General features: G+C 40.1%; 2 protein-coding genes across 2 annotated transcripts in view; both read right to left on the bottom strand.

The window, feature by feature from the left end:
• LOC131351801 (KH homology domain-containing protein 4-like) overlaps positions 1-6,495 on the bottom strand; it is a 39,268-nt gene extending 32,773 nt beyond the window's left edge. The window contains exons 1-12 of the mRNA XM_058387392.1: positions 6,320-6,495; positions 5,594-5,843; positions 5,148-5,267; positions 4,981-5,060; positions 4,842-4,894; positions 4,435-4,637; positions 3,131-3,339; positions 2,974-3,034; positions 1,656-1,713; positions 1,353-1,552; positions 1,069-1,173; positions 1-40 (exon numbers count right to left, since the gene is read on the bottom strand). The exon at positions 1-40 is cut by the window's left edge and continues 31 nt beyond it. Of these exons, the coding sequence (XP_058243375.1) occupies positions 1-40; positions 1,069-1,173; positions 1,353-1,552; positions 1,656-1,713; positions 2,974-3,034; positions 3,131-3,339; positions 4,435-4,637; positions 4,842-4,894; positions 4,981-5,060; positions 5,148-5,267; positions 5,594-5,843; positions 6,320-6,336 (1,396 nt within the window). The 5' untranslated portion in view covers positions 6,337-6,495. The remainder of the gene's footprint in view (positions 41-1,068; positions 1,174-1,352; positions 1,553-1,655; positions 1,714-2,973; positions 3,035-3,130; positions 3,340-4,434; positions 4,638-4,841; positions 4,895-4,980; positions 5,061-5,147; positions 5,268-5,593; positions 5,844-6,319) is intronic.
• A 1,646-nt stretch (positions 6,496-8,141) lies between these two features.
• pde8a (phosphodiesterase 8A) overlaps positions 8,142-25,000 on the bottom strand; it is a 94,728-nt gene continuing 77,869 nt past the window's right edge. Inside the window, exons 14-22 of the mRNA XM_058387546.1 lie at positions 24,035-24,199; positions 23,898-23,946; positions 23,510-23,645; positions 23,070-23,268; positions 22,776-22,993; positions 22,209-22,341; positions 21,636-21,797; positions 10,326-10,455; positions 8,142-9,840 (exon numbers count right to left, since the gene is read on the bottom strand). Coding sequence (XP_058243529.1) covers positions 9,734-9,840; positions 10,326-10,455; positions 21,636-21,797; positions 22,209-22,341; positions 22,776-22,993; positions 23,070-23,268; positions 23,510-23,645; positions 23,898-23,946; positions 24,035-24,199 — 1,299 coding nt within the window. The 3' untranslated portion in view covers positions 8,142-9,733. The remainder of the gene's footprint in view (positions 9,841-10,325; positions 10,456-21,635; positions 21,798-22,208; positions 22,342-22,775; positions 22,994-23,069; positions 23,269-23,509; positions 23,646-23,897; positions 23,947-24,034; positions 24,200-25,000) is intronic.

Here is a 25,000-nt window from a genome sequence, read left to right as displayed (position 1 = left end):
TTGACACGGGTTCTTCCACTGGACCTTCTGGTTTAGGTTCCTGTATTAAACATGAACATTTCATTACACATTAGTACATGAAGTAGACCCATGTGATTAATCATTTATTCAATTTACTACAATAAAATACCCAGAAAATGTCTTTACTTCCTCTGTTCCTCATGAAGCCAGCATAAACACAGCTAGGTGCCAAAAGTGAAACCATGTATTCTCTATTAGTGACCAGACATCAACTGGTACACCACAGTCTAGACCAGGGGTAGGCAAGTTCGGTCCTAGAGAGCCACAGTCCTGCAGATTTCAGCTCCAGCCCTGAAAAAAAAAAAATCTCACCTGCCTATAGCCTTAGTAATCCTGAAGACCTTGATTAGCTTGTTCAGGTGTGTCTGATTAGGGTTGAAGCTGAAATCTACAGGACTGCAGCTCTCTAGGGCTGAACTTGCCTACCCCTGGTCTAGATAAACTAATGGACCAGGGCACTTAACCCATTACCTCTATCGCCCCCCCCCACCAATTCAGCCAGTTCCCACCCACTAGCCAGCTCTATGAATCATACAAACACACAAAGCCAAACACATACAATGTTGGGAGCATGAAATGGTCCAAAACGTCCATCAGATCCACCAGAGAAAGAAGCATGACTGGTCACTCCAGAGAACTTGGTGATGTAAGGCTTGGATGCAGCTGCTCAGCCATGAAAACCTGTTCCCTCAAGCTCTCTACACACTGATCTCAAGCTAATCTGAAGGCCACATGAGGTTTGGAGGTCTGTAGATATTGACTCTTGGTGTTCCTCAGCATGCTCTGACCCCACTTTGTGATTTTACCTGGTCTACCACTTCATGGCCATGAAATTTCACGAATGGACTTAATGCACAGGTGGAAACCTATCACAGTACCACACTGGAATTCACTGAGCTCCTGAGAGAGACCCATTCTCTCACGTGTAGACATTATTGGAACACCTGAACTCAGTGATTTGGAGGGGTGTCCCAAAACTTTTGGCTATATAGTGTAAGTGAATTTATTCTGTTTAAGATGTGAAACATGGCAAAATCATGAACACACCTGTGCTAAGTCTTTTTCTCCTTCCTCCTCCTCACTTTCCTCTATGAAGCGTCTTTTTGGGCTGGACGAGTCGTTTGCAGCAGCGTCCGAGGTCTTGACTTCATCCTAACACACACACCCACCCATGACAGACACTGATTAGTAGTGAATTTATTTTATTTAATAAAAAAAATATAAACTAAGAGAAATGATTAGCATGTTCTGACGAATGTAGAGAATGACATCATTCTGTAATGTCGTAGTGACTTGTTGACCATCTGTCTGTGTGTGTGTGTTCTACTAACCTGCAGTATGAATGAAGTGGCTTGGCGAGGACACATGGGATACTGCACCATCTGTGCACTGTCTGAACCTGAAGTGTCTGCTCGACTCCAGTAACTTCCTGTCCCTGGGTATGATGGGTAAACACTGGGGTAGCCGTACCACGACTGGCTGCTGTAACTACTGCTGCTGGAGGACGAGTATCCGTGAGACGGGTATGTCGCTACAGCACACACGCAAACACCGGAGTCAGGCTCACAAACTGAACTGAAGTTACACAAAAGTGCATTTAAATTCAGATAAATAGAAATATCTAGAAGCATTACCTTGTGTGGAACCAGTAGCTGTGTACACAGATACCATACGTGCATGTTCAGCCCGCACCTGCACACACACACACTCAATAATTACCCTGCAACAAACACCAGCGTTCACACACACATTATTAAATGACGACACCTGATTATTCACTCTTCACCATTAACAACATTTTCATTGCAAAGCTTCATGATATTTTACTATTAACCACAATTACTTTGAGGCTGAAGCAGCAACACTGCCCCCTTGTGGCCAGCACCACGTATGACAGTCTATTGATGCATGTCATGCCAATCAGGGCTGTGCTAGTCTCAAATGCCACGTACATGTACCACTAGCTGACTGTAATTGGTTGCTCTATGTGTCAGTCAAAGACCTTCTAGAGCAGTCATTGGTCAGTAAAAGCTGGATGAGTGAGTTTGATGTGGAGGAACTTGACTGGCCTCCACCTCAACCCCATAGAACACCTTTGGGATGAATTAGAGCAGAGACTGTGAGCCAGACCTTCTCGTCCAACATCAGTGCCTGACCTCACAAATGTGCTTCTAGAGGAACGGTCAAAAATTCCCATAAACACACTCCTAAATCCTTCGCAGAAGAGTTGAAGCTGTTACAGCTGCAAAGGGCAGGACAACTTCATATTACATTCATGTGCATGTAAAGACAGATGTCCCAAAACTTTTGGCCTGGCTCACAGTCTCCACTCTAATTCATCCCAAAGGTGTTCTATCGGGTTGAGGTCAGGACTCTGTGCAGGACAGTCAAGTTCCTCCACACCAGACTCTGTCATCCATGTCTTTATGGACCTTGCTTTGGTCACTGGTGTGCAGTCATGTTGGAAGAGGAAGGGGTCATCCCCAAACTGTTCCCACAAAGAGCATGAAATTGTCCAAAGTGTCTTGGTATGAAGCTGAAGCATTAAGAGTTCCTTTCACTGGAACTAAGGGGCGGAGCCCAACCCCTGAAAAACAACGACGCAATGATTTGGAGGGGTGTCCCAAAACTGGGAGTGTAGTTCATAACTCCTGATCTCTGATGTTGAAAAACAGTAGAAAATGATCTTTTATCATGTAACTCCTACTCAGAAAATTGGAAACCTCCGAGTTAAACACAATATCAAATCAAAATGGCTGCTCATATCACTGATATGATATGATGTTCATTATACAGAATTATAGAGAATTACAGATGTGGTGACTTCTTCAGGTTAAGATTGGACACAATGGTTCCCAAGGACAAAATGTGTCTAATCAGTGCGTCTCATCATCCTCAGTGTTGTTTACTTGGATAATGGATAAAGAAAAGAAGAAGAAAATGAATACCCACTGTCTCTAGGAGGCTCTCACAGAGCTTCTTGGCTGCTTCCAGGCCAGCAGAGTTCGGGTGGCTGTAAGAAACGTGTTCAAATGTGTTAGCATAATGACAGTTAGCCGAATGAAATGTATATATAGTGTAGCCCGAGCCCCAAGTCAGATACTGTTACCTGATGTAGAGGTACAGGGGTTCGAACGATTCTCTCCGTGAAGCCTGTTCGATGTAGCCTGAGCCCTTCCCCCGCAGGAAGACCCGCGCCCCAGTCTCCGTCTGGATGTGCTGCAGGTACGAGCCGCTGGGTCCCTCCACCTTCTCGTTCACGTGGAAGTCCGGCAGGCATTGCTCCAATCCTACAAATAGCTTAGTGTGCACAAAACTCTGCAACCAGCACCAGAGGTACAGTGATTACACACTACACCCTTAATCTACTAGAGACCTATATATACACTATACTAGCCCCGCCCACTCCCGTAGCAAACTAACACATGCTTCACTGAACTGATTCACACTACACTAGTTAATCTACACCCTTAAACATTTTCACGTCTTATTAAATATCCTCAGTTATTTTTTAATCTACTGTCCAGGCTAGGTGATGACCACTAAGCTAGTTTTTCTAGTTAAAATTCTGTTCACTAATAACGTCCAAGGTTTCATAAGAAGTGAAAAAGGAAATCAAAGCATTGCTTTCAAGTTCAGATTTATTTCAAAAGCATGTTAAACAGCATCACTCAGCTAAACCAGCGTTCAGGCACACAAATCTCTCAGTGTAACTGTGAGCGGAGAGTACCGGTCAGTGGTTAGGGGTCAGCTATTGATTAAAAAGGTTTAAAGTTCACCTTGGTGTTCATAGTTGTCTCAGCCACAGCAAACAAACTACTGTTGCTACTGACAGTCTTCAAAATCAGCAGCACCCGGCCATGTTCTCCTGTCGTGATCAGTGTGTGTGTGTGTGTGTGTGTGTGTGTGTGTGTGTGTGTGTGTGTGTGTGAGCAGGCACAGCGCAGGCCATGATCTCTGCAGATCAGCCAGTTTCTCCCTGCTGATGTTGATTTAGGAGGTGGGTATCAGCAAGTGCCAAATGATCTCCAGTGGCCTCGCCTTCATTAACCTCCACACACACATGCATGCAGTGTTCCAATACTGCTCTCAACGCACCCTCGTCCACTTCCACATAAAGTGGACCGGTTTCACCGTCCAGGTCAAGTGTGTTCCAAAGTAACTGGTTTACAGACACATACCATTTTCTTCACACTCGGTGCTCGAGAGCGCTACTCGGCCGGCTTCAGTCATTCACGGATGCGATCCACATGTGTGCGTGTTTCTATCTTAGCTGGCTAATCTAGTGAACAGTGTGCTAATTCACACCTCGGCAGAGTCGTCTCAACCATGAGAAAGTGCACAAGGGCATGCTAGAAACAGTACTGGAACACAACCCCCACTTAGCCCTAGCGTTAATAGTGAGGTACCTACCCCAGCGTGAGGAGGAGGGGGTCTGTGTGCGGGCGTTACAGGAGCGTTGGGGGGGCGTGGCGTAGGGAGGTGTGGCTGTGGGGGGACAGAAGGTCGTGGGGGCTGGGGGTAAACAGGAACCGGGGGCATTACAGCCGGCTGCTGACCCCCTGATGCTCGCATCACATCCTCAGAGATTATTTCTTTGATGCGCATCACAGCCTCTGTGAAAACATCAACCAATCAGAGTCATTTATAGACATTTATAGTCTCTAAATAAACAAATAAGTCATCAAGCTTGACAAACTACCATATGATCAAATAATTCCTAAAAATGACGTCTCTTTTAGGCTCCAGGTTGAATATGAGACCCACAAACACTACACAATTTAATCACATGACCTGATAGATGAAAGACGTGAACCTACTGTTGACTTCATCCTGGCTCCGCCCCTGAACATGCAGATACAGAGGACGCTCTCTACAAAAGGAGACATGTTAGACAGAGAGGAAACAATACAGCGAGTGAAATGACGAATCAGAGTCTGTTATCAAGTACACACACACCCTCCTGTGTAGGTGGACTTCTCAGCATCACTCAGGTACAGGCCTTTAGTGGACACCAGCGCGCCGCTGTACAGACGAATCTGATGGACACAGGGTTACCCATAGGTATGTTTTGTACACAGGTCTATCTATACAAATAAATTTGAGTGAAACACACACACACACACCTCCTCCTGTGTTTTGCTTTTGGTGAGCAGATTCCGACAGTTCACAGGAACATCATTAATATCCACTTCTGTGACAACAATCTCCTCACTGCTGACAGGAACAGGGGCAGAGGGAGGAGCCTACACACACACACACACAATTTAAACAAGACACAGAGCTTCTAAAGCCTAGTATTTAAATACAAATAATGCAGTAATCAGTGTGAAGCTCAGCTGTGTGACTGATGTGCTTGGATTTTGGATTAGATTAGTAAACTGGACAACCCACTGCTGCTTTACATGTACTGCACTGTACATGTACAAGTCAGACCACTGGAATGGTTAGAGAAGATTGTCTGGATCGGTCACTTCAAACCCAGCCCTGGTCAATCAAGCGGTGTGAATTCCAACAGCCCACACTGCTGACCCCTGAGCCATTGTGTGTGTGTGAGGGGGGGGATCAGTACCTTACTAGGTAAAGGCTGCAACGGTTTGAGTTTTCCTTTAGCCATCAACATGGCGTTTAGTTTAGCAGCCATGGCGGTGGCCATCTCCACTCCTCCCTGTGCTGGGGCAGACGAGGACGGAGAACCTGCCCCTGGTGTACCAGCTGGACTTGGGGTCACCGTAACTGTGTTGCTAGCGGAAACATTTCCAATAATCCCCTGCAGTAGGTCTGCTTTAGACTTGGGCTGATCCCAGCGACTGTTCAGGCATCTGAGGGAGAAAAGGTGGAGATGATGTTAGAGTGGTGTGTTAATGCTGAAGTGTGGTGTGTGTGTGTGTGTGTGTGTGTGTAGAGCTAGTAGGCCACAGTGTTGATCTGAGCAGAACCTGGCCTGTTCAGCTCCACAGCTCTATTATAGGAGGTTAGTATCAGCGAGCCTCTAGCACTCAAAGAGACTGCTTTCAGACCCTCCATAACATTAGCAACGGCTAACGGCTATCTTTATTTATTTTAAAAATAAATAAATCTAACTAAAAAATCGTCGTAGTACGACGAAAAACTATTCAATCAACACAATTATCAACATTTACTTTGTGCAAAACGACCCACTTTATTAAGACGCGAAGACTAGTTAGCTTATCTAGCATAAGAGCGAAATGCTAAGCTAACTGGACTAGCCGCTTGGAATACAACAGCTGTGTACACAACAAATACTTTTAGAAAACAAACGTTGAAATATACTTACGGCGTCCCCGATGCCATCTTGCATTTAATTTTGCCTTTAAAACAAAAAATAAAACAGATCAACCTTTAAAGTTTTATTTGATAAAAAATAGTAAAGAAAAGTTACTAGTCTGTTCAGCGACTGTTTCCTCAGAGTTAGCGCTTCTGCTGGTTAGGCCTGTTTCACTGCGCATGCGCATTCGACCCGCCTTTTGGTCATTTTTACTAAGCGCATGCGCAGTGAGGTTTTATCGCTAGCATTGTTTTACTTCAGAAACAATAAAAAAAACAGCTATATTAGCACATTTATTAGTAACAACAAACATTATTACACACAGAAACTAACACATTATACGAGTATCCTTCACTTTCTGTGCTTTGTTTAGGGAGTTATATTCAGTAACTAGCATGGCTTTTTGATATTTTCACCTGGAAGTTAAAAAGATTTTCTAAACTCAGAAACACCATTTAACATGATCCTGTTAGCTGTTTCTGTAAAGTCTACATACACTATATTGCAAAAAGTTTTGGGACACCCCTCCAAATCGTTGAATTCAGGTGCAGAGGAACTTGACTGTCCTGCACAGAGTCCTGACCTCAACCCCATAGAACACCTTTGGGATGAATTAGAGTGGAGACTGTGAGCCAGACCTTCTCATCCAACATCAGTGTGTGACCTCACAAATGCGCTTCTAGAGGAACGGTCAAAAATTCCCATAAACACACTCCTAAACCTTGTGGACAGCCTTCCCAGAAGAGTTAAAGCTGTTATAGCTGTAAAGGGCGGGACAACTCCATATTACATTCATGTGCATGGAAAGACAGGCAAAACTTTTGACCTGGCTCACAGTCTCCACTCTAATTCATCCCAAAGGTGTTCTATGGGGTTGAGGTCAGGACTCTGTGCAGGACAGTCCAGTTCCTCCACACCAAACTCACTCATCCATGTCTTTATGGACCTTGCTTTGGTCACTGGTGTGCAGTCATGTTGGAACAGGAAGGGGTCATCCCCAAACTGTTCCCACAAAGAGCATGAAATTGTCCAAAATGTCTTGGTATGAAGCTGAAGCATTAAGAGTTAACTAATTAACTAAGGGGCCGAGCCCAACCCCTGAAAAACAACACCTGAATTCAATGATCTGGAGGGGCATCCCAAAGCTTTTGGCAATATACTGTAGATCTGTGAAAGCTATAACATCAGAAGTGTGTATTAAATTTCACCACATCAATACAAAATATCATTTGATTTGTAAATAATAAAACACTCCAGCTTTATCTCTGACTGCTACAACATCTGTTTACTATTAGAGGAGCATCTGCTCTCCATGAGTTGTTACTATGGAAACAGTAATATATGAGAATGGGTGCCTTAATATAAAGCTATATATAGAAAATGAGTAAGTAGCTTCTGGCCAATCACAGTCCAGATCTGTACAGCAATGTGGGATGATTGAAAGTCTTTGTAAAACATCAAACAGAATCATTAAACCCCAAGAAGCATGTAGCTGACAGTAGCTGAGACATGTTCAGTCGCTAAAGTTAGCATTTTTAGTTATGCACAGCTAACGTGTTGAGCTAGAAAGCTAATTTAGTTCATGGAGCAGTAATGGAAGCACGTAGCCAGCTGTATAGCACCTTACAAGTCGCTTTAAAAGTCTATGTCTCTCCCTCTCCTCAACAGTGTTTACATACAAAGTTTCATAAGTGTGTGAACTTTTCATCGATTAGCACATCACATACAAGCTCCACCTTCTGACATCAGGCCACGCCCCTTCTCTGAGCCTGATGCTGCTGTATGAACTGCGATTAAAGAAAGTAACACAGACATGAAATGAGAGAAAACTCCTTTATATTCTGCATTTCAGAATAAAATTTTGCTTTACACCTTTAACATGTCACACAGATCCACATAGGTTCATCATCATCTTCATCGTCTGTTACCCATCACCATCCTCATCTTCCTCCTCGGCTGCTGCTCGTGTTTTTTTCCAGTGTAAAATTCAGAGTCTATACAAAAATATGGAGCTTTACTCAGCGTTCTGTTACAGCGGTGTGTTATTACAAACGTGTCCGGATGTCCACTGCAGTGAGACAGGTGTCCGCTGCAGTGAGACAGGTGTCCGCCGCAGTGAGACAGTGGGCTGTGCTGTATAAATAGCGTATAAAATAAGGCAGTCTCTTCAGTAGGATAAACCGGATACAAAAACCCTCGCCGGGAAAAAAATCATTCAAGTCCTAAACACGGTTCACAGATTCTCACCATGCTGCAACACTCTGCCTTCCCATGAGGCTCTGGAGACACACACACACACACACACTCCATCCATCGTTAATATCTGATTAGGCATGTGCCGATATCAAATTCATATCACTGTAACCGCATAAACATTTAATCACGGTACACAATAAAATCTCCATACTGGGACAAAAATACTAAAACTCCATGTTTTCTTAAAGAGAAAGAAAGAAAGAAAGAAAGAAAGAAAGAAAAAAGAAAGAAAGAAAGAAAGAAAGAAAGAAAGAAAGAAAGAAAGAAAGATGACAAAAAGCTAATGTAACAAAAAGAAAACTGACAGAAAAAATAAAAGAAAAAGGAAGAAAAAAAGAAAGAAAAAAAATAGAAAAAGGATGAAAAGCAAAAAGCAAAATTCTAAAAACTTTAGAAAAATGTTAGACAGAAATGTAAAAAGGAAAAACAAATGATGTAAAGCAAAAATAGAAAAGTTGAATGAAAGAAATAATGATGTAGACAAAGACAACTAAAAGGTAAAAAAATAATAGGAAACTCAAAAGAAAAGAAAACAGAAAATAATTTCCTGAGGAACACACACACACACACACACAGCCTCCTCCTAAATGGTATTTGTTTAAGATAATATTGTGCGTGTTATAAATATAAATAGATCATGATATTTCGTCTAGCTGATGATCGGCACATGCCCAGCCCTCTACTGTGCAACAGGAAGCCACGTCATTCAGTTAACAAATCAGACACATTAATGCTAATGTCATGGACGGTAGAATTACTGTTGGTGCGTGTTAATCGGCTTTGGCTTCTGAGATTCATGGGTTTAGCTACAAATCACTCGCATCATTAATGATTAGTGTAGAACCACAATGAGAGAAAAAATAAATACAGAACAGACGAATGAGTGAAGTAGAGGATCAGAGTGAGGTGGGATGATCTTAGTGTTTCCTGATGCTCTTCACACACACACGCATACACACACTCACACACACACCCTGTAAAGCCGTGCGCAGGAAGGCCACACGTGTAGTCCAAGTGTGTGTTCATTTTAACCAGCAGGGGGCGTCGAGTCTCACACCATCATAAAGTCCAGGTTCAGAGAGAGAGACGCTTTTATTTAGTCCATGAGAGAAATTTGAGACGGAGCCGTAGTGTTCACTGTGTGTGTGTGTGTGTGTGTGTGATGAACTACTCCGGTGGTGGTCTCAGGCTGTGTAGTTTGCGTTCATCCAAACCTTTCCAGTATTTAAAGTTGTTGTCTAAATGCTGCATGAGATTTGGCAAATCAGCAAAAGCTGTAGAGAAACAGAAGAGAAAACATTAATACGAATCATTTACACACACACACACAGGTCTTATTTTGCTCATTGGCCCTCACTGGTGTGTAGTGAAGCTTCAGGGGACTAACTGATTCAGTGAATGAAAGATTCACTGACCGACTGACTCAGTGACTGATTCACAAACTCACTGACCCAATGACTCAGTCTCTGATTGACTGATTGACCAATTCACTCATTTACTGAGTCTCACTGACTCATTGAATTACTGCTTCTCTCCTCATCACACTTACTGACGCACTTACTGACCGATAGTCTCAGTTGCTGACCGACTCACTGAACGACTGACTCACTGACGAATGCGCTGACCAAATGACTCACTGTCATTACTCACTATTATTATTTATATTGTCCAAATCTATGATTGTCTGTCTCTCTATTTCAGTTACTAAATGACCATCTCACTCAATGAATGACTACATATACTGTGTGTGTGTTTTTACCATCCCAGGCATCAAACATGTCCGTGATGAAGTAGTCAATGAAGGAAATCTGGGATTTGGGAATGCTGCAGGTGTTCCGATCAAACACTGGCATTACCACAGGCAGACCCTGTCTTTTCTCTTCATCCGTCTGCACACACACACACACACACAAATTCATTAGTAGTAAGCAATACACACTTGTAGCTCATTATACATTATAATAACTACTACAGTTACAAACAAGTATCTATACAGTTGTTATGTATAGAATATGCAGTACTACTACAAGAGACAACTATACTACTCTGTAATACTACACTACTGTACTACACTGCTATACTACACTACTATACTATACTGCTATACTACACTGCTATACTATACTGCTATAATACACTACTATACTACACTGCTATACTACCCTACTATACTAGCATACTACACTACTATACTACACTACTATACTACACTGCTATACTACACTGCTATACTACACTACTATACTACACTGCTATACTACACTGCTATACTACACTACTATACTAGCATACTACACTACTATACTACACTACTGTACTATACTGCTATACTACACTACTATACTATACTGCTATAATAGACTACTATACTACACTGGTATACTACCCTACTATACTAGCATACTACACTACTATACTACACTGCTATACTACACTGCTATACTACACTACTATACTACACTGCTATACTACACTGCTATACTACACTACTATACTAGCATACTACACTACTATACTACACTACTGTACTATACTGCTATACTACACTACTATACTATACTGCTATACTATACTGCTATACTACACTGCTGTACTATAATGCTATACTACACTAGTATACTACACTGCTATACTACACTAGTATACTACACTGCTATACTACCCTACTATACTAGCATACTACACTACTATACTACACTACTATACTACACTGCTATACTACACTGCTATACTACACTACTATACTAGCATACTACACTACTATACTACACTACTATACTACACTGCTATACTACACTGCTATACTACACTGATATACTACACTGCTATACTACAATTCTATACTACACTGATATACTACACTGCTATACTACACTGCTATACTACACTGCTATAGTACACTGCTATAGTACACTGATATACTACACTGCTATACTACACTGCTATACTACACTGCTATACTACACTGCTATACTACACTGCTATAGTACACTGATATACTACACTGATATACTACACTGATATACTACACTGCTATACTACACTACTATACTACACTAGTATACTACACTGCTATACTATACTGCTATACTACACTAGTATACTACACTGCTATACTACCCTAATATACTAGCATACTACACTAATATACTACACTGCTATACTACACTGCTATAATACACTGATATACTACACTGATATACTACACTGATATACTACACTGCTATAGTACACTACAATACTACACTGCTATACTACACTGCTATACTACACTGCTATACTACACTGCTATACTACACTGATATACTACACTGCTATACTACACTACTATACTACACTGCTATACTACACTGCTATAGTACACTGATATACTACACTGCTATAGTACACTGATATACTACACTGATATACTACACTGCTATACTACACTACTATACTACACTGCTATACTACACTGATATACTACACTGCTATACTACAATTCTATACTACACTGATATACTACACTGCTATACTACACTGCTATACTACACTGCTATAGTACACTGATATACTACACTGCTATAGTACACTGATATACTACACTGATATACTACACTGATATACTACACTGCTATACTACACTACTATACTACACTAGTATACTACACTGCTATACTATACTGCTATACTACACTAGTATACTACACTGCTATACTACCCTAATATACTAGCATACTACACTACTATACTACACTACTATACTACACTGCTATACTACACTGCTTTACTACACTGATATACTACACTGCTATAGTACACTACTATACTACACTGCTATACTACACTGCTATACTACACTGCTATACTACAATTCTATACTACACTGATATACTACACTGCTATACTACACTGCTATACTACACTGCTATAGTACACTGATATACTACACTGCTATAGTACACTGATATACTACACTGATATACTACACTGCTATACTACACTACTATACTACACTGCTATACTACACTGATATACTACACTGCTATACTACAATTCTATACTACACTGATATACTACACTGATATACTACACTGCTATACTACACTACTATACTACACTAGTATACTACACTGCTATACTATACTGCTATACTACACTAGTATACTACACTGCTATACTACCCTAATATACTAGCATACTACACTACTATACTACACTACTATACTACACTGCTATACTACACTGCTATACTACACTGATATACTACACTGCTATAGTACACTACTATACTACACTGCTATACTACACTGCTATACTACACTGCTATACTACACTGCTATACTACAATTCTATACTACACTGATATACTACACTGCTATACTACACTGCTATACTACACTGCTATAGTACACTGATATACTACACTGCTATAGTACACTGATATACTACACTGATATACTACACTGCTATACTACACTACTATACTACACTGCTATACTACACTGATATACTACACTGCTATACTACAATTCTATACTACACTGATATACTACACTGCTATACTACACTGCTATACTACACTGCTATAGTACACTGATATACTACACTGCTATAGTACACTGATATACTACACTGATATACTACACTGCTATACTACACTACTATACTACACTAGTATACTACACTGCTATACTATACTGCTATACTACACTAGTATACTACACTGCTATACTACCCTAATATACTAGCATACTACACTACTATACTACACTACTATACTACACTGCTATACTACACTGATATACTACACTGCTATAGTACACTACTATACTACACTGCTATACTACACTGCTATACTACACTGCTATACTACACTGCTATACTACAATTCTATACTACACTGCTATACTACACTGCTATACTACACTGCTATAGTACACTGATATACTACACTGCTATAGTACACTGATATACTACACTGATATACTACACTGCTATACTACACTACTATACTACACTGCTATACTACACTGATATACTACACTGCTATACTACAATTCTATACTACACTGATATACTACACTGCTATACTACACTACTATACTACACTGCTATACTACACTGCTATACTACACTGCTATAGTACACTGATATACTACACTGATATACTACACTGATACACTACACTGATATACTACACTGCTATACTACACTACTATACTACACTAGTATACTACACTGCTATACTATACTGCTATACTACACTAGTATACTACACTGCTATTCTACCCTAATATACTAGCATACTACACTACTATACTACACTGCTATACTACACTGCTATACTACACTACAATACTAGCATACTACACTACTATACTACACTACTATACTACACTGCTATAGTACACTGCTATACTACACTGCTATACTACACTGCTATACTACACTGCTATACTACACTGCTATACTACACTGCTATACTACACTGCTATACTACACGGCTATAGTACACTGCTATACTACACTGCTATACTACACTGCTATAGTACACTGCTATACTACACTGCTATACTACACTGCTATACTACACTGCTATACTACACTAGTATACTACACTGCTATACTACCCTACGATACTAGCATACTACACTACTATACTACACTACTATACTACACTGCTATACTACACTGCTATAGTACACTGCTATACTACACTGATATACTACACTACTATACTACACTACTATACTACACTACTATACTACACTGCTATACTACACTGCTATACTACACTGCTATACTACACTGATATACTACACTACTATACTACACTACTATACTACACTGCTATACTACCCTACGATACTAGCATACTACACTACTATACTACACTACTATACTACACTACTATACTACACTGCTATACTACACTGATATACTACACTGCTATAGTACACTACTATACTACACTGCTATACTACACTGCTATACTACACTGCTATAGTACACTGATATACTACACTGCTATAGTACACTGATATACTACACTGATATACTACACTGATATACTACACTACTATACTACACTGCTATACTACACTGATATACTACACTGCTATACTACAATTCTATACTACACTGATATACTACACTGCTATACTACACTGCTATACTACACTGCTATAGTACACTGATATACTACACTGCTATAGTACACTGATATACTACACTGATATACTACACTACTATACTACACTAGTATACTACACTGCTATACTATACTGCTATACTACACTAGTATACTACACTGCTATACTACCCTAATATACTAGCATACTACACTACTATACTACACTACTATACTACACTGCTATACTACACTGATATACTACACTGCTATAGTACACTACTATACTACACTGCTATACTACACTGCTATACTACACTGCTATACTACACTGCTATACTACAATTCTATACTACACTGCTATACTAGACTGCTATACTACACTGCTATACTACACTGCTATACTACACTACTATACTACACTGCTATACTACACATATACTACACTGCTATACTACAATTCTATACTACACTGATATACTACACTGCTATACTACACTACTATACTACACTGCTATACTACACTGCTATACTACACTGCTATACTACACTGCTATAGTACACTGATATACTACACTGATATACTACACTGATACACTACACTGATATACTACACTGCTATACTACACTACTATACTACACTAGTATACTACACTGCTATACTATACTGCTATACTACACTAGTATACTACACTGCTATTCTACCCTAATATACTAGCATACTACACTACTATACTACACTGCTATACTACACTGCTATACTACACTACAATACTAGCATACTACACTACTATACTACACTACTATACTACACTGCTATAGTACACTGCTATACTACACTGCTATACTACACTGCTATACTACACTACTATACTACACTGCTATACTACACTGCTATACTACACTGCTATACTACACTGCTATACTACACGGCTATAGTACACTGCTATACTACACTGCTATACTACACTGCTATAGTACACTGCTATACTACACTGCTATACTACACTGCTATACTACACTAGTATACTACACTGCTATACTACCCTACGATACTAGCATACTACACTACTATACTACACTACTATAGTACACTGCTATACTACACTGCTATAGTACACTGCTATACTACACTACTATACTACACTACTATACTACACTACTATACTACACTGCTATACTACACTGCTATACTACACTGATATACTACACTACTATACTACACTACTATACTACACTGCTATACTACCCTACGATACTAGCATACTACACTACTATACTACACTACTATACTACACTACTATACTACACTGCTATACTACACTGCTATACTACACTGCTATAGTACACTGCTATACTACACTGCTATAGTACACTGCTATACTACACTGCTATACTACACTGCTATAGTACACTGCTATAGTACACTGCTATAGTACACTACTATACTACACTGCTATACTACACTACAATACTACACTACTATACTACACTGCTATACTACACTGCTATAGTACACTGCTATACTACACTGCTATAGTACACTGCTATACTACACTGCTATACTACACTACTATACTACACTACTATACTACACTGCTATACTACACTGCTATACTACACTGCTATACTACACTGCTATAGTACACTGCTATACTACACTGCTATACTACACTGCTATACTACACTGCTATAGTACACTGCTATACTACACTGCTATACTACACTGCTATACTACACTACTATACTACACTGCTATAGTACACTGCTATAGTACACTGCTATACTACACTGCTATAGTACACTGCTATACTACACTGCTATAGTACACTGCTATACTACACTGCTATACTACACTGCTATACTACACTGCTATACTACACTGCTATAGTACACTGCTATACTACACTGCTATAGTACACTGCTATACTACACTGCTATAGTACACTGCTATACTACACTACTATACTACACTGCTATACTACACTGCTATACTACACTGCTATAGTACACTGCTATACTACACTGCTATAGTACACTGCTATACTACACTGCTATACTACACTGATATACTACACTACGATACTAGCATACTACACTACTATACTACACTACTATACTACACTGCTATACTACACTGCTATACTACACTGCTATACTACACTGATATACTACACTACTATACTACACTACTATACTACACTGCTATACTACCCTACGATACTAGCATACTACACTACTATACTACACTGCTATACTACACTGCTATACTACACTGCTATAGTACACTGCTATACTACACTGCTATACTACACTGCTATACTACACTGCTATACTACACTGCTATACTACACTGCTATACTACACTGCTATAGTACACTGCTATAGTACACTGCTATACTACACTGCTATACTACACTGCTATACTACACTACTATACTACACTGCTATACTACACTACTATACTACACTACTATACTACACTGCTATACTACCCTACGATACTAGCATACTACACTACTATACTACACTGCTATACTACACTGCTATACTACACTGCTATAGTACACTGCTATACTACACTGCTATACTACACTGCTATAGTACACTGCTATAGTACACTGCTATACTACACTGCTATACTACACTGCTATACTACACTGCTATAGTACACTGATATACTACACTGATATACTACACTGATATACTACACTGCTATACTACACTACTATACTACACTAGTATACTACACTGCTATACTATACTGCTATACTACACTAGTATACTACACTGCTATTCTACCCTAATATACTAGCATACTACACTACTATACTACACTGCTATACTACACTGCTATACTACACTACTATACTAGCATACTACACTACTATACTACACTACTATACTACACTGCTATAGTACACTGCTATACTACACTGCTATACTACACTGCTATACTACACTACTATACTACACTGCTATACTACACTGCTATACTACACTGCTATACTACACTGCTATACTACACGGCTATAGTACACTGCTATACTACACTGCTATACTACACTGCTATAGTACACTGCTATACTACACTGCTATACTACACTGCTATACTACACTGCTATACTACACTAGTATACTACACTGCTATACTACCCTACGATACTAGCATACTACACTACTATACTACACTGCTATACTACACTGCTATACTACACTGCTATAGTACACTGCTATACTACACTGCTATACTACACTGATATACTACACTACGATACTAGCATACTACACTACTATACTACACTACTATACTACACTGTTATACTACACTGCTATACTACACTGCTATACTACACTGATATACTACACTACTATACTACACTACTATACTACACTGCTATACTACCCTACGATACTAGCATACTACACTACTATACTACACTACTATACTACACTGCTATAGTACACTGCTATACTACACTGCTATACTACACTGCTATACTACACTACTATACTACACTGCTATACTACACTGCTATACTACACTGCTATAGTACACTGCTATAGTACACTGCTATACTACACTGCTATAGTACACTGCTATACTACACTGCTATAGTACACTGCTATACTACACTGCTATACTACACTGCTATACTACACTACTATACTACACTGCTATACTACACTGCTATACTACACTGCTATAGTACACTGCTATACTACACTGCTATAGTACACTGCTATACTACACTGATATACTACACTACGATACTAGCATACTACACTACTATACTACACTACTATACTACACTGCTATACTACACTGCTATACTACACTGCTATACTACACTGATATACTACACTACTATACTACACTACTATACTACACTGCTATACTACCCTACGATACTAGCATACTACACTACTATACTACACTGCTATACTACACTGCTATAGTACACTGCTATACTACACTGCTATACTACACTGCTATACTACACTGCTATAGTACACTGCTATACTACACTGCTATAGCACACTGCTATAGTACACTGCTATACTACACTGCTATACTACACTGCTATACTACACTGCTATAGTACACTGCTATACTACACTGCTATAGTACACTGCTATAGTACACTGCTATACTACACTGCTATAGTACACTGCTATAGTACACTGCTATACTACACTGCTATAGTACACTGCTATACTACACTGCTATACTACACTGCTATACTACACTGCTATAGTACACTGCTATACTACACTGCTATAGTACACTACTATACTACACTGCTATACTACACTGCTATACTACACTGCTATAGTACACTGCTATACTACACTGCTATACTACACTGCTATAGTACACTGCTATACTACACTGCTATAGTACACTACTATACTACACTGCTATAGTACACTGCTATACTACACTGCTATCCTACACTGCTATACTACACTACTATACTACACTGCTATACTACACTGCTATACTACACTAGTATACTACACTGCTATACTACCCTACGATACTAGCATACTACACTACTATACTACACTACTATACTACACTGCTATACTACACTGCTATAGTACACTGCTATACTACACTGCTATAGTACACTGCTATACTACACTGCTATAGTACACTGCTATACTACACTGCTATAGTACACTGCTATACTACACTGCTATAGTACACTGCTATACTACACTGCTATAGTACACTACTATACTACACTACTATACTACACTGCTATACTACACTGCCATAGTACACTGCTATAGTACACTGCTATAGTACACTGCTATACTACACTGCTATACTACACTGCTATACTACACTGCTATAGTACACTGCTATACTACACTGCTATACTACACTGCTATACTACACTACTATACTACACTACTATACTACACTGCTATACTACACTACTATACTACACTGCTATAGTACACTGCTATACTACACTGCTATACTACACTACTATACTACACTACTATAGTACACTACTATACTACACTGCTATAGTACACTGCTATACTACACTACTATACTACACTGCTATAGTACACTACTATACTACACTGCTATAGTACACTGCTATACTACACTGCTATAGTACACTACTATACTACACTACTATAGTACACTGCTATACTACACTGCTATAGTACACTACTATACTACACTACTATACTACACTGCTATAGTACACTGCTATACTACACTACTATACTACACTGCTATAGTACACTACTATACTACACTGCTATAGTACACTGCTATACTACACTGCTATAGTACACTACTATACTACACTACTATAGTACACTACTATACTACACTGCTATAGTACACTGCTATACTACACTGCTATAGTACACTGCTATACTACACTACTATACTACACTACTATAGTACACTACTATACTACACTGCTATAGTACACTGCTATACTACACTACTATACTACACTGCTATAGTACACTACTATACTACACTGCTATAGTACACTGCTATAGTACACTGCTATACTACACTACTATACTACACTGCTATAGTACACTACTATACTACACTGCTATACTACACTGCTATAGTACACTGCTATAGTACACTGCTATACTACACTGCTATACTACACTGCTATAGTACACTGCTATACTACACTGCTATAGTACACTGATATACTACACTGCTATACTACACTGATATACTACACTGCTATAGTACACTACTATACTACACTGCTATACTACACTGCTATAGTACACTGCTATACTACACTGCTATACTACACTGCTATAGTACACTGCTATACTACACTGCTATAGTACACTGCTATACTACACTGCTATAGTACACTACTATACTACACTGCTATACTACACTGCTATAGTACACTGCTATACTACACTGCTATACTACACTGCTATACTACACTACTATAGTACACTGCTATACTACACTGCTATACTACACTGCTATACTACACTACTATACTACACTGCTATACTACACTGCTATACTACACTACTATACTACACTGCTATACTACACTGCTATACTACACTGCTATACTACACTGCTATACTACACTAGTATACTACACTGCTATACCATCCTACGATACTAGCATACTACACTACTATACTACACTACTATACTACACTGCTATACTACACTGCTATAGTACACTGCTATACTACACTGCTATACTACAATTCTATACTACACTGCTATACTACACTGCTATAGTACACTGCTATACTACACTGCTATAGTACACTGCTATACTACACTGCTATACTACACTGCTATAGTACACTGCTATACTACACTGCTATACTACACTACTATACTACACTGCTATACTACACTGCTATACTACACTACTATACTACACTGCTATACTACACTGCTATACTACACTGCTATACTACACTGCTATACTACACTACTATACTACACTGCTATACTACACTGCTATACTACACTGCTATACTACACTACTATACTACACTACTATACTACACTGCTATACTACACTACTATACTACACTACTATACTACACTGCTATACTACACTGCTATACTACACTGCTATACTACACTGCTATACTACACTACTATACTACACTGCTATACTACAAAAATTTAGTACACAATTCTGATGCACTCCTGTACACTCCTACACTGCTTATATGCTCTATACACTGTATTACGCCATGCTGGGGTACTGTACACCCAATTCTATAAAGCTGAGCTATAATTCTAGATATAATTTACTGTACTCTAAAATAATACAAAACTTTCCTGAGTATCCAGAAGAGCAAACTGCTTTACTACTGGGTTAAGTACTCACCATTCTCCACTACATTAGTTATTACCCTTCTATATAGAGTATACAGTAACACCTGTACAGAGTGAACACACACCTGAGCAAAGTACTCCTCAGAGATACGCCCCGCCCACTCGATACAGAGCTGCAGCGGCCGGCAGGGGTTCGAGATGTCAGCACACTTTATTAGCATCCGCTTGACCAGCATCCGGTTCTCTGCCACACTGAGGATCCCCTTCACGTCATCATCACTGTGACTCTAATACACACACACACACACACACGTGAACACATTAATAAATTATTTAGCACATGTAAATGTTCTCATTAGGGGTTACAGATAAACAGTTTACACTGCCATGAGAAACCTGCTACCAACATGCCACATTCCCCCTCACACACACACACACACACACACACAATAAGCCTGTAGCCATGTTTCACAATGTCCCAAACGCCAGTGTGTGAAAACACTTCCAAAATCATGTGATCAGAAAGAAGCCAGGCAGTCTGTTATCTAACGGGCTTGAGCTTTTATCTCACCCCAACCAGCCCCACCCACTACCCCCCATCCACACACACACACACTGAGAATAACACTATGACCACCATCACAATGACCACACCAGGAATATTAGAAAAGACCTGTGTGTGTGTGTGTGTGTCTCACCCCATTTTCCTCCAAGGCAGCAAGCGGCTTGTTAATGCTGTTGACAAATTTGTTGACGTGTTCGAAGTGTTTGGTCATTTCAGTGGCGAGAACCATGTCGATGATGGCCTGCCTCAACGTTCGGTACTCATTCCTGTGTGAACAAAGGTATCATCATCACCATCATCATCACCATCATCATCATCATCATCAGCAGCAGCAATCCTTATTGTACAGGAATCAACCCGACTCTCTATGAATGAATCTCTGTAAACAAATCTAACCCTCAGACTCTGTGAAAGAATTCACCTCACTGCAGGTAAATCTCACTACACCTGAGTGCACCTGACTGACCGTGAGAGAGTCCACTTCAGTGGTAGAAGTTTCCAAGAGTGAAACCAGAAGTTTATATCAACCTGACTCGTTCTAAACAATTCCTTGTGTTTCTGTAAACAAATCTGACTTGATGTATAAAGTAAGCATTTCTTCAGGTACTTTAAACTGTGTGTGTGTATGTGTGTGTGTGTGTGTATGTGTGTGTGTGTGTGTATGTGTGTGTGTGTGTGTGTGTGTGTGTGTACAGCATACCTCTCCATGTTCTTAAAGATGTTGCTCTTGTCATCCCGGGTGCTGAGCTGGAAGGCGAGTGCGGCATGGTGACTCTCCAACACGGCCGTGTCGTTGTATAGAATAGCGAGGTCACTTCCTGCATTACACAGGAAGGAGTTTGTTCGTCCCGGGTGATCGACGTCGTGCACCGTCGCTGCGATCAGAGCCGCTACCTCATCGATCGGATCCAGACTTTGCTGAAATCAGAAAGGAAGGGTGAGTTATGGTCAGACCATTCATGAGAAAAGATCTAACACTACAGTGAGGGTATACCTTTACACGTTCCTTGCACAGGAAGTAGGCGGTGGCGTGTAGCACGTCGGCAGCGTGGGTGGAGTTATGGTACGAGTTACTGGCATGATAATTAGCCTCAATGACCTGCAGCCACGAGCGCAGTGTGGCCTCCGAACAGTTCAGGAACTCGCACACTCCGAACCTCGAGAAGATCTTCAGCCCCAAATACGTCAGCGGCCTGATCGAGGAAGCACACTGAGTTTACACCAGAATATTTTACACCATCACACCATCCATGACTGTTTTTACTCTAGACCCCATGAAAATACTGGAGCAAACCATTTCACAGCATACACAGGGGTGTTACTTTATTTACTAGCGCTTGCTATCAAGCAAAAAACTAGATTGTAGATATGATATTAGCATCAGAATTAAACAGCAGGTTCTTCATGAAGAGGTGTGAAGACGTGAAGGTGAACCTTTTCATGGTTGCTGCCTCCAGACTGAAAATGTCAAAGTCCCACGATTCTTCGTTCTCCATCGTCTGTGCCACTCGTGGTGGGATGTCGTTCAGAGACAGGGGCGTGGTCAGGTGACTCGGGATGTGATGCGGCTCTGTGACAGACAGGTGAGGTCATTAATGTTGTAGTTAAAGTAATTTAATATGCTTTAATATTCTAATTTGTTTAATAACTATTAGTTTATTACCTACTAGTTAATGTAGTGTAATGTCTTAAATCTTGTTTGCTTCATTAGGCATTTAATTGAACATAACAATACAAACACGCCCACTTATATTAGCATAACCTCACCCACTCCTAAAGTGAATTAAAGACATGATGATTAAAGGCAGTAAGAAGGACTCACGTTTCGCTGAGAAGATGTACTCATTCCCTGATAACCTGCGCAGCCCATCCTATATAACACACACACACAATTCAAAATACATCACAGCTCAAAATACATTACAGCTAAGCTCATTCACCCCAGCACTACCCTCCTACCGTCATTAGACCCCCAACAAGGTCATTAGTGTGAGGGTCCTCGTCCTTGGTGCCGAGTTGAGGTGAGTAGAGTTCTGTCGTTCTGAGAATCTCCAGCACTCGGTCCAGAGCCTCGGCCACCGGCATCGGACTGCTCTCCTGAGCCGCGTTAATGATGTTTATCACCTAGAAAGACAAACACGCATGAAGTTGGTCGAGAAGATCGATGGAGAACCACCTTCCCTGGAGCACTAAGTGTTAACAATCAACACTATGGCTGGAGAGCCACACCCTGGAGACACAATGAACAGCTCCACAAACACAAACAGCGTCATGAGTGTAAGCAGTTTTCACACGCTGAAGAAGAAGCTAAAGTCACACTTACAAGCTACAACCAGAATCCTCCTACCTTTTCTGTGTATTTTGTACAAATGCTCTGGGTTACTGAGCAGAAGGTCGAAGTTCAAGCCCCAGCACCAAAAAGCTGCCATTGAGCATGACCCTTAACCCTCACCCTGACTCTCTAACCGGCTCAGATGTCTTCTTTAAACTGAGAGCTCATGGTGGATGTGTTTAAACAGAGCTCATGGTGGATGTGTTTAAACTGAGAGCTCATGGTGGATGTGTTTAAACTGAGAGCTCATGGTGGATGTGTTTAAACTGAGAGCTCATGGTGGATGTGTTTAAACTGAGAGCTCATGGTGGATGTGTTTAAACTGAGAGCTCATGGTGGATGTGTTTAAACTGAGAGCTCATGGTGGATGTGTTTAAACTGAGAGCTCATGGTGGATGTGTTTAAACAGAGAGCTCATGGTGGATGTGTTTAAACTGAGAGCTCATGGTGGATGTGTTTAAACAGAGAGCTCATGGTGGATGTGTTTAAACTGAGAGCTCATGGTGGATGTGTTTAAACTGAGAGCTCATGGTGGATGTGTTTAAACTGAGAGCTCATGGTGGATGTGTTTAAACAGAGAGCTCATGGTGGAT

Source organism: Hemibagrus wyckioides, linkage group LG04 (assembly GCF_019097595.1).
Source record: "Hemibagrus wyckioides isolate EC202008001 linkage group LG04, SWU_Hwy_1.0, whole genome shotgun sequence".
In the NCBI taxonomy this organism is placed as follows: domain Eukaryota; kingdom Metazoa; phylum Chordata; class Actinopteri; order Siluriformes; family Bagridae; genus Hemibagrus; species Hemibagrus wyckioides.
Note: the sequence above shows the minus strand (reverse complement) of the source record. Positions and strands in the feature narration are given on the sequence as shown.